The 12,416-nt window shown below is 17.4% G+C and overlaps 2 protein-coding genes across 2 annotated transcripts, besides 24 other annotated features; both read right to left on the reverse strand. All coding sequences in view use genetic code 6, as the record gives it.

Annotated features, from left to right (window-relative positions):
* Positions 1-44: a microsatellite.
* A 505-nt stretch (positions 45-549) lies between these two features.
* Positions 550-627: a microsatellite.
* A 56-nt stretch (positions 628-683) lies between these two features.
* Positions 684-746: a microsatellite.
* Positions 747-902: 156 nt separating this feature from the next.
* Positions 903-1,876, reverse strand: IMG5_070030 (hypothetical protein; the record flags this gene model as incomplete). Its single annotated transcript, XM_004036742.1, has 5 exons — positions 1,821-1,876; positions 1,623-1,753; positions 1,484-1,575; positions 1,143-1,427; positions 903-1,103 (listed from the first exon to the last, which is right to left on the reverse strand). Coding segments are annotated over exons 2-5 (696 nt in total), but the record flags the coding sequence as incomplete, so codon positions are not given.
* Positions 1,582-1,621: a microsatellite.
* Positions 1,877-2,550: 674 nt separating the features above from the next.
* IMG5_070040 (leucine rich repeat protein) lies at positions 2,551-7,674 on the reverse strand (the record flags this gene model as incomplete). Its single annotated transcript, XM_004036743.1, has 3 exons — positions 2,551-5,524; positions 5,783-6,821; positions 6,951-7,674. The coding sequence occupies 3 exons, from the start codon at positions 7,672-7,674 to the stop codon at positions 2,551-2,553; spliced, it is 4,737 nt and encodes a 1,578-aa protein (XP_004036791.1).
* Positions 5,744-5,816: a microsatellite.
* Positions 5,761-5,810: a microsatellite.
* Positions 6,830-6,918: a microsatellite.
* Positions 6,856-6,947: a microsatellite.
* Positions 6,888-6,947: a microsatellite.
* Positions 7,440-7,486: a microsatellite.
* A 77-nt stretch (positions 7,675-7,751) lies between the features above and the next one.
* Positions 7,752-7,807: a microsatellite.
* A 1,323-nt stretch (positions 7,808-9,130) lies between these two features.
* Positions 9,131-9,173: a microsatellite.
* Positions 9,174-9,199: 26 nt separating this feature from the next.
* Positions 9,200-9,292: a microsatellite.
* Positions 9,245-9,330: a microsatellite.
* Positions 9,278-9,330: a microsatellite.
* Positions 9,323-9,361: a microsatellite.
* Positions 9,329-9,371: a microsatellite.
* Positions 9,372-10,031: 660 nt separating this feature from the next.
* Positions 10,032-10,180: a microsatellite.
* Positions 10,104-10,238: a microsatellite.
* Positions 10,171-10,238: a microsatellite.
* An 86-nt stretch (positions 10,239-10,324) lies between these two features.
* Positions 10,325-10,374: a microsatellite.
* Positions 10,344-10,375: a microsatellite.
* An 898-nt stretch (positions 10,376-11,273) lies between these two features.
* Positions 11,274-11,322: a microsatellite.
* A 35-nt stretch (positions 11,323-11,357) lies between these two features.
* Positions 11,358-11,393: a microsatellite.
* Positions 11,394-12,416: the final 1,023 nt, after the last annotated feature.

Below are 12,416 nucleotides of genomic sequence, written 5' to 3' on the forward strand. Positions count from 1 at the left end.
TATATATATATATATATTAATATATATCATATATATATATATATTATCTTTAATATATTTCTTTTTATTCAAAATTAGTTGTTATAAAAAACTTATTATTTGTTATTATAAATAAATTAACTATTATTTTTTAAAACACTATTGGATTATATTTAATTATATTAATTGCTTATAACTGGAATGCTACTTAAAATGTTTTAATTTCTTTATTAGTTACTATATAAATATTATATGTTTTAAGAACTATTTATATTTTCATCAATAACTTTTTTAATATAAAAATGTTTAAAAACAAATATAATATAAATATATTTAGAAAATATAGTAAACATTTATAATAATTAAATATTATTATTTTAAAAATATATAATAGTTATTATAACATAAATATATTTAATTTATACTTTATTTTATATCTTAAAAATTATCACTGTTTTACATTTTTTAAGTTGTAACAGCGCTACTATTTTTTTATGGTGTTATTTAATTGTTAAAATTATGAAATGTTTCTGTTTTACTATTTATATATTTTTTTTTATATTAAAATATTTATTATATTTTACTATTATATTTATTATTATTATTATTATTATTATTATTATTATTATTATTTAATTTTATTATTATATCTATATTTAATTTATTTAAGGCCATAAAATTCCATCACCGCATGGTTTCGCTTTTTTTTATATTATTATTTATTTTTATAATTTATAATTTAATTTTTTAATTTTTATTTATATTTTCTATGAATTTTAATACCTCCTTCTGTTATTATTGGAAATGGCCAATATGCCCAATTTACTCCAAAAACTTAAACAAAATTATAATATTTACCTATATCATACTTTTTTATTTATATTTTTTTAAAAATATTTATTATTATTAATATTAATATATACATTATTATTATTTGTGTATGTGTTTTATCTTTTTTTATCTAAATTTTCGATAGTTGTTGTATTTGAAAATAATAATTCTAAATGAAATTTAAAAAATATTCCTATAACAATTATTGCTGTCACATCAAGTGCAAATGCAATAACTATTATAAAATCTTTAAACCAATTTTCATTTTTTATAGAATTCCCCATCAATAGATCCTTTTTTTATTTATATTATTTAAAAATATAAAATTATACCTTAAATGCAATTATTATATTTATTATTTCCCCTATCATCCCAAAAAGTGATATCCATGTTGTAATATTTACATAAAATAATAATAACATAAAATATTTCCTGTTCGAAAATCCTATACATGTATTTAACCATGAGCAATGATGGTCCATATTTAACACACATCTATTACAGGCTGAACAATGATGAGTTCTTTCTGGTTTGAATATATGACAAATTAAACAATATCGCCTTTTTTTATGTTCAGGATCTTCTAAAAAATATCCCCAATATAAAGGAACTCTTCCCTATATTTTTTATATATATATATTATAGATTTTTAACTTTTTGTTAAAAATAATACGGGGTCAGTAAACATTGTGGTTAATAAAGACCAAAATAACATAAAAGCGAAAAAATTAAATATTATGAGATAAAATATTTTAAGGAAACTACCTAATATTTTTAGTTTTTTTTTTAGTTTTTTTTTATTTATTTTTTACTAGGCTTTCTGTCAATCCATATTAGTTTCAAATTTGTAAAATAAATAAAAATTATTATTCCTATAATCAAATATACGAATGCATATTATTAAAGCTTTTTTATTTTTTAAATTGACATAATTTTTGTCCTTCTATAATTTAATTTGTTTTAATATAAGAATTATATTTTTTTTGAAATAAAAAGAAATTATAAATTGCTTTATTTTTATTGTTTTTATATATTATTTTATTGAATATTTACTTTTTTTTTCTTTATTTATTTTTTATTATTAAATTCATAAATAACTATAACTATAAAAATAATACTTTCAAAAAAAAAAGTAAAATATTTATTTAAATTAAATTTTGAATATTCAACTTATATTCAATATAATAATTTTTATTTTTATTTATAATATATATATATATATATGATAATATTAAATTATTCTAGTTAATATTTTTTTATTATTAAAAATTTATAATTATTGTTTTTTTTTATATTTAATTTTTTTAATTAATTAATAAATTAAACAAATCTTTGTTTAATTTAGTTTTTTATTAATATATATTCAAATAAGAAATTTAATATATACATATGAAAATATTAAATATATATCATTTGTTTAACTAAATACTTAAATTTTAAATAAATTTAGGAGATCTAACATTTATTTTAAATTATTATCGTTAATTATCGTATTCTTCTAATAAAATATATAAAAAATTATAATTTATATTTAAAACCTACACATATATTATTAAAATATACCTATTAAACTATTTTAAGTTAAATTTGATTTTTCTTCATATTCTTCATCTTTTTCGAAGATTTATTATTTTTTAGCATTTTAGGCATATTTACTTTTTTTGCTATTATCAGCATATACTTCTTATATTTTTTCTTCTTCATTATTATCTAGAGTTATATTTTCTTCACCTCCATATGTCACTTCATTTTACAAATAAAAGAAATATATTATAAATAATACTTATATATATATATAGGTAAATAATATTTATATAAATAATGATAATTACTATTGTCTTTATACATATTAGTTTTTTTAATCATTTATAAAACTTAATTCATAAGGCTTAGTTGTTGGTCTAATTTAAATATCGTCTTTAAGGAAATTATTATTAAGTAAACATCTTAAATTAGAATAATTATTCCTTTACATTTGTGACTCTTAATAGCTTTATTTTTTAGCACTTATATTAAATTTATCAAGGTTTTTTTACATTACCAAGTAATAAGAGCTTCGTCGAAATAACTTTGTGAGATTTAAGAAGGTTTACAAAAAAGTGCTGAAAATAAATAAAAGAATATTTAAATTAAAGATTTTGTTACACCATATAAAGCATTTCTGAGTTGAGGATAAGAAATTAAAAAAAATACATATAGTGCAAACAAAGGAACCGTTTAAAATAAGAAAATAATTAAATATATAAAACTTTTGAAATTTATTTAAATTTTCGAAGTTATTTTTATTGAATCTGAAGGAGAAAATATATTCGTGTAATTTTCAGCTAAATAAAAACCTTAAGAAACGGTAATTTTATATATGTTTTATAGACAAGAACTTAATTCTTCACCTTTGTATACTGTGTATTGTTTATGAATGTAGTAAATGAATAATATTAGTTTAAATAAAAACTTAAATATTACTACTATTATGGATACTACCCATAATGTTTGTAATTTTTTCTCGAAAAAATTAACTGTGAGGAGTATATCAGCAAACGTATCGTATCTTTCTATAAAACTGAAGGTTAGGAGATATAATCCTTATAGTTTTTAATATCTTTTCCAGTTATTCGAATAAAAAACGTCACTTTGAAATAAAAGAGTAGTTTTTTTCTTTTCTAGGTTTACAAGAATTAATTCCAAACCTGATACAATAAAAGCAAATATAATAGTAGATAGGGCAAAAATATTTTATATTTAAATTGAAAAAATGTCTGTTTAAAAAAAAAAGGCAAAAAGAGGTATATAAGGTAATATAAATTAAATAAGATGTAAAAAAAGAGCAAAATTATAACTTTTAGGTATTTTCTATTTTTGGATGTTATTATTAAAGCCATAGTTCATTTAAAATTGAGTGTTATTTAAATATTCGTTACATATGATTTTCGCAAAAAGACTTTTGATGAATTTTATATTTTTGTATTTGTTATTTAAATGCCATAAAAAATACTAAAATATTCCACAATCAAGTAAATTAGCAATTTATTGCTTATTGTCTATTTAAATATTTGATATATGTAAATTATCAGAACGAATATCAAATAAATTTATAAAAAGATGGATTTTACCAATAGATGTTATTTTAGGGTTATTAGATAAATTTATTTCTTTCAAAAGTTTAAATGAATGGAATTGTTTTGCAAAATCAATCAAAAAATTGTCGTCTATATAAGATTCTGTAATACTTAATTTTCTTAAATAGCTTGGTATTAGTCCTGGAATGAAAGTATATTTAGCATATATTTTGACATAAGAATTAATTATAAAAGTGGCTAATTCATTATCTATTCCTTACCAATTATTTATTATAAAAATATTTGTCTGAAATTTATAAACTTATTTTAAATAGTTATTTCCCAAATAGCCTATACTTAAATTATTAATGAATAAAAATTTCAAATTAGATTTCAAATCTTTTCTAGAAAAGGAAGTACTTAAATGATAACAAAATTAATCCCCATCTTTATTATTACTAACATCCAAACATCGGAGTTTGGGACTTAATTCAATTCCTGTGCATATATATTAATATGATATGGTACTTAGATTACAGTTGCTTATATTTAATTCAGAGATATATTTGTTGTTTTGCAGTAAAAAACTTATTTGCTTTGAAGCATCTTCGTTTATAGAATTGTTCGGGATGTTTAAAGATTTTATAAAGCAATCGCCTGTACACATTATTTTGACGAGAATTTTAATATGATCTTCTTTTAAATTACAATCATTTAAATCGAGATGACGGAGTGATCTGGATGTGCAGGCTAAGTTAAGAAATATTTCGAAATTTTAGATTGGAGTGAATGAGTTTTATATTTATTCTGCTAAAATTTAATTTGTGCTTTTGTTTTCAGCATCTTTGTTTCTGATTCTTTTGGAATTTTTATTTACTAGTTATTAACCAAAAGTAAAAAATTTCAAAGAATGTGAATTTTTGATCATTTCGCCAAGCTTTTTTAAGGCTCGTTCTGAAAGTAGATTAGAGGAAAAATCTGCAAATTTAAAATGCTTTTTTTCTTATTCATATAAACACTAAAATAGCTTTTCAAAAGATTATTAAGGAATTTTTAGTTATTATAAAATATAATTATGAATACTATTATTTTATAAAAAACCTTTCAATATATATTCAAATTCAATCTAGGAAAATGTATTATAACTTAAGTCAATTAATTTTAAAGCTTTTGTATTTTAAAGTAAATGCATCAGGTTTATACAAAATTTTTCGTTAAAAAGAATATGCTTTAATTTAAGAATTTCTATGCTTTAAAATCTTGCTAAAATAGGTATTAATTCACAAATATTTTCTTATAATGTTAACATATTTTCAGCATCGAAAATTCTTAAAGAATTAAATTTTATTAATTATTTTAAAGCACAATAAAAATTATTTATAGATTAGTAAGTAAATATACAGTTTTTTATAATTATTTGTTACAAATATTATCCATTTTAAAATATATAAGAAGTAAAATCTTAATTTCTAAAAAATTATTTACATAAATTTAATGTGTTTACATATTTACATTTATTATAAGTAACTGCATTTACATTGTTAAAATCAAAATTATTAGATAAATCCAGTTCTTATATTACTTCGCCTTCATATAATAAACGACCTAGAACTCTTAAATCATCGGCTTTTAGTTTTACATTTTAAAGGTTTATATTCCTGGCATGAATATGTAAAATATCATTCATATTTTCCATTTAGTTTAAAGCCATTTTTTTTTTATATTATTAAAAGAATTACTGTTTTTTATTTAATGGAGTACTCTATTATTGAAGCTAAATTAAAAATAATTATTAAGATTGGGATTATTGCACGTTTTAGGTTAAAATACTTGCACAACTTTCAATAATTGAGTTTTTTTTTTTATCTATTTAGATATATTATTAAAATTATTTTTATTATTATTTTTGTTATTACTATTATTATTGTTATTATTATTATTATTAGTATTTGTTTTTAAAGAAAAGGTCCCATTAATCATCAAAATCTAAACAAATTAAACTTTCTAATTAAATTTAATTATTTCCTATTTTCAAACATTTCAAATTTTTACAAGCAACAAGCATTTTCTAAACTATCTGTCTATGAGTTTGTGTAATTCCATTTTAAGAAATATCTAAAATTTCTAGGTTACTACTTTATCCTATATTAGTTAAAATTTCTTATAGATTATCTTCTTTATATGCTAGTTTATTTTTGGATAAATTAATATTTTTTAAACTTGTGTTTTATTTTATAATTTCAGCAAAATTTTTAATTACTTTTTATTTCAGTTTTCCTATTTTTAAACCTCGCAAGTTTAAATTTCTTAAATAATCATTTCTTTTTATAAAATGACCTAAATTTATTAAATCTTCTTCATGTAAAGGCGAGCATCCTTTTAAATTTAATATTTCTAGTTTATTAAATCTAGCTTATAAAGAATATATTACAGCACAAGAAATATACTCATTTCCTGAAAAATCAAGTTCTTGTAAATATTCACAGTTTAAAGAAAATTTAGCTTCGTGAGAATATTCACCTAAAGTATCGTTGTCTAAATCGCAAAAACGAATACTCTTTAAGCGACAGTTGTTCATTAATTTTAAAAAAATAAATACTATGCTATAATGGATTCTATTACCAGTTATATCTAAGTGTTCTAATGATAAAGCATCATGATTTACTATTATACATATTATACTTTCGCCATCTAGGTTATTATAAGCAATGGATAGACTATTAAGGTTTAAGTTATCCCTTAAGGCGTATATTATAACGTTAAAACCTTCCGATTTTATGTAGTTTCGGTCTAAACATAAATGTGTCCATTTAGGATTCTACCGAAGAATTTAAGCTATTTAATTTGCACCTTTAAAACCTATTTTATTATTACTTAAATCTAAATGTGTTAAAGTATGAAATATATTTAATTTTGTTAAATCTTTTAATGAATTACCAGATAATTTTAATTATTCTATTAAAATATAAATATGTATATAGTATTTATATATATATTTTAATGTATATATTTATAATTATATAAATATATATATATATATATATATATTATAAATTTCATATATTTAAATTTATATTATTTTACGTAATTATTTATTTGTTTAAGTGCTTATTTCTGTAAATATTTCATCTAATTTCTTTATTCCATTTTTAGATAGGTTAATAACTTTGGATTTTTCAAATTTGGACATTAATTATTAAATTAATTAAGAAGAATTTAATTAATTTCCTTCTATATTTAAATATTTTAAATTTCTAACTGACCAAGGTGTAATATTCTCTACAAAAAATTTCAAACCATTTTCTTTAATTTTATTATATGAAATATTTAAATCGATTAATGTATTATTTTCTGAGAGGCCTTTCGCTAAACAGATTAATGTTAAAGGATTCAATTCCATAAGTGAAATATTCAAAGAAATTAAAGTACTATTTTCGGCTAAAGAGGCACAAAGCAAAGAAAGTGATAAATTATCAATATTACAATGTGATAAATTTAATTTTTTTAATTAACTTTTAGACTATTAGCTTCTAAGGATAAATTAAATAAGATTTTCAATAGTTTAGAAGGTAAAATTTTAATTATTATATAAATTTAGTTCTTATATTATTTTATTATTAGAGAGTCTTTTAAATAAATAACTCAACATAAATGAATTTAAATTACAACTAGATAAATCTAAGTATTTTATACTCTTATTTATAGTCAAACTATAGGCAATTTCCATAAATAAATAAGGATGAAGATCACAACCGGAAAGTATTAAATTTTGTAAATGACGAGATTTTTTTAAACCTTAAGCAAGCATAACATAACATTCTAAACTCGCTTCATCTTTTTGGAGTATTATGTTTTTTTTATTTAGAAATTTTTAATTGTTTTCTAATATATATATATATTTATATAAATATATATTTATATATATAAATATGTGTATATATGTTTTTATTTTTTACTCTACCTCTCCAGTAATTTAAACAATATAATGTTTATATTTAGTTAGGATGAGACTATGCACTTTTTAAAGAAGAGTAATTACGGGGATTTTTCTTTTGCTTTTTTTCGTATTAACTTTCGATTATATTACTGTTTTAGTGATCTAAAAATTGCGATGATTCGTCGGAATCTATACTTATTTTTTGGTTTGATTTATATTAAATCATATTTATTTTTTATGCTTTTTTTAAATTTCTTTTGTTTTTTATTTTTTTTTAGTTTAAATTTAGATTGGCCTAATATTTAGATTCCCCCTTTTTTTGTATTTTTTCTAAAAAAAATAAAATATTAATTTAATTTTTTTTTGTTTTGAAAAAAGTAATTTAAAATGTTTTTTTTAAATAAAGTAATTTTTTTTAAGTTTAATAAATAAAATATTATATAAAATTAATTATTTAAAAGAACTTAAAAATTTTATGATTTTTTTAAATAAAAAATAATATTAAACAATATAATGTCGTCTATAAAATTATATATTATTATTTATTTAAAAAAAAAAATTATATCGCTATTCTTTATATACTTTCTCATATAAGAAACCCTTTAATATCCAATATATTCACTTTTTTAAGCATACGAATGTTTAAAAGACTATAATTATTACGATTTAACAGATATGTTTCATCCTGATATACCCTATTTGAAAAAAACAGGTTATAAAAACGAAATAGTAAAGATAATAGCAAAATATGGTGGTTTTTGGAACCAAAAATTTACTTTACCAGGATAATGGAGTACTTATGTAAAAGCTTTTAATCACTAGGAAAACGGAAATTTATTTTAAAACTAAATATCTATAATGGAATAAATAGATTAAAAAAAAATAGCATAAATAATATAATTGATATTCATTAAAAAATGTAAGATATGTAAATTTATAAAAATTAATAAAATTTATGAAATTTCATTCTTTTGTATCAAAATAGATTTGTAAAATAAAATTATTAACAAAAATATTATGGCTGGCAAATATGAATTAAAAATAAATAGAGCATAAATTATCCTGGTTAAAGTAAATTATTAATGAATTTTATTATAAAAAAGAAAAATTAAAACTATTAAACATGAATAAATAGATAAAAAGATGTTTGTATTCTTAGAATAATTATGAATAAGAAATATATGTTTTAAAATAAATATGTGAATAATTAAATTTATTGACAACTAACATAAAGTAATGGCTTTAAAAGACATTATATATAAATTTTTAAAAGCATTAAAGTAGACATTGATTATAAGCTTATATTAAAGCGATTAAAAAAGAATGTAAAAATAAAAGTTAAAATATAAAAAATAACAATAAAAATATAACTAAATAATAGAATTAATAAAATGGAATTATATTATTTTATTTAATATTATTATGGTTAATTTAATTAATATAATTATTAATATTATTATTATATTATTTATTTTTATTCTAATATTTAAATCTCTTTATTTAATTATTTAATTATCATTATTAATTTTATTTTATATATTATTTTTTATTTTAATATGTTTTTTTATAAAATCATAAAATTAAATAAAATGAATACAAACGAAATAAATAATAAATTTAATTAATCTAATTATTTTTTTAAAAAACTTTATAATAAAATGGATTATATTAAAAAAAATACATAGATTAATAAGAACAAAGTTTAAAAAATTAATATTTAATTAAAAAGTTAATTATCTTGTAATTAATTTTTAAATGAAATTTGTAATAAATAAAAACTTGAAGAATAAATTAAATTTAAAAATACTTTTTTGAAAAAACGTTTAATTTAAAATGAAATTTAAAAAGATAATTCTAATATTTTTCTTAGTGAAAGAAGATATAGAAATAATAAAAATAAATAAAATAAATAAGAATTAAAATTGCCTTCTTTTTAAATTTAAAAATAATAATATATGTTAAGAGAAATACTCAATAAAAAGAATTAAGAAAGTTAATAAGATATGAATGAAAAGTTTTATATAAATTTTAACTTTGATAATTAAAAAGAAATTAATTTTTTAAATTAAAATAGTAATAATAAATTAAAAAAATAAGAAAATGAATTAAAAAAAGAATATAGTAATCATAAGAATTTATAATAAAGTTAAAATAATGATAATAAAAAGAAAATTATAATTTTTTTTTTAAAAAAAAAATAAGTAAATTATTGTAATATAAATTGTTTAAATAATAATAATTAAACTTAATAAATTAATTATATATAATATAATAAAAATTAATAAAAAAATGATAATAAAAATAATAATGATAATAATAATAATAATAATAATATAATAATAATAGTAATAATATTATTTATAGTAATAATAGTAATTGTAATAGTAATTGTAATAGTAATTGTAATAGTAATTTTAATAGTAATAGTAATAGTATTTGTAGTTATGATAGTTATAAAAATAATTTCTTAAAATATAATTTTTTTTATTAAAAATCTATATAATGATATAATTATATAAGTTATTTATATAATTTATAAAATATATATATATATATATATATTATATATATAATTTTCAATATAATTCTATCTACTATATTTAGGCATTATCATTTACTGTATAAATAATATTTGTTTAGATATCATATAATATCTTATTATTTTTAGAATTAGAATTTTCTTATTGTATATCTTTTAATTTATTATAATTTTTTATATTCCAAACTGAAATTTTTCCTTGTTTACCATTACTACATATAAGAATATTGAAATTCTCTATTCCAAAGATATCATATATACAAAAATCTTCTTTAATCACATTAATAAGATTTAAATTTTAAACTCCCCAAATTTTTATGAGACAATCATCACCAAAACTAATCAATATATTATCATTTTAAATTATTATTTTATTTATAATTCCTTAATGTGCCTAAACTTTTTTAAATATTTGAAAATTTCGTAAGTCCCAGGCACATATGAACCTCTCATAGGCTACAAAAAGACATTTTTTGCCTAAATTTTACATATAAGAAGGTTTATACATATTTATAGAAACAAGACTTTTCACTAAAATACCTTTTTCTAAATCCCATATTTTTATATTATTATCATATCCACATGAAAAAAAATCAGAGTCATTTAAAAAAAGTAAGTTTTTGACTAATTCATTGTGTCCTTTTAGATTTTAAACACACTACCATTAAGGAGCTGGTTTCCATATTTTTATTATATTAGATTCACATACACTTGCTAATGTTCGAGTATTTTAATTATAAGATAGAGCCAAAATCGCACTTTCATGACCATTTAGAGTCAAAAGAAGTTTTATTTATGGACTTTTTGCCCATATTTTAATTGTCTTATCAACACTACAGGTAACTAGTTTATCTTCGTCTAGAAATATTAAATCTTTAATAGGACCTTAATGTAGCTTCTAAATACTAATATATATATATATTACTTAAAATATTATAAAAAAATATATAATTTTATAAAATAAAGATTATAATTATTATTTAAATGAATTTTAATAAAAAATAAATAAAAATTGTATATAATAATATAATATATATATATATATATATATTTTTATTTATTTTACTTTTTTTTATTAAACTTAATAAAAAATAAATATATTATCCATATTTTTCGAATTTTTTAAAAAAATAAATATTTATATATATATAATCAAAAATTTATATATATAAATTTACATTTATGCTTATAATTAAGATTATAATGGTTCATTTTATTGTGTTTTAGATGTTTAAATATATTAATTAGAATTATTATTACTTATTTTAAAAATTTTAGAATATTATTGTTATTTTTCTTTTTCATTTAATGTTTTTTAAGGTTTATTATTACTATTTTAGTTTAATTTCCAATTTTCGTTTAATGTTCTTTATGGTGTATTATATTTAATTTAATTTTCTTATTTTTATATGTTTGAAAAATTTTAAGTTTATTCTTATTAGTTGTTTAAAATATAATTTTACTATTTATTTTATTATAGTAAATTATATATGCTTGTTAAATATTATTATATATTCGCTTATATCTTGAATGATTCTTTTGATTCTATATCAGTTATAATTTAATAATTTTATAATTTTTTATCTATTTATTAAAAATAGGATTCGTTTCTTCGGAAAAAATTAAAAGAATTATTTTCAAATGAAATTTCTAGTCTTGAAAGTAGTTCTAAAATAGTAATTTTTGTTAAATTTTAGTTATTTAATATGCAAGAGTATCTTTCTTCGATTTATTTTAGATTTTCAATTGAAATAAGGTCGTTTTGAAATATTATTTGGATTTGTTAGGTAGTATTTCTTATTTAGTCTTGTATTTAATTGCTTAATATATTTAATGTGCTTATTATTTTTTCTTGTAAGTTTTTCATATTTTATATTTAGGTTTCGAAATTTTCTTACAAAGAAATTAATTTGTAGGTTTCTATATATTTTTGTATAAAAATTTAAGAAGAAATAAAATAATGCGATTAATGTTCAGTTTTTAGCATATTTAACATATTAAGCCATTAAATTAACATTTCGGGACTAAACATACTATTTCTAAACTTTAATTTGGATGAATTTGACATAATTAT

This window comes from Ichthyophthirius multifiliis, assembly GCF_000220395.1.
Source record: "Ichthyophthirius multifiliis unplaced genomic scaffold scaff_1120509250383, whole genome shotgun sequence".
In the NCBI taxonomy this organism is placed as follows: Eukaryota; Ciliophora; class Oligohymenophorea; order Hymenostomatida; genus Ichthyophthirius; species Ichthyophthirius multifiliis.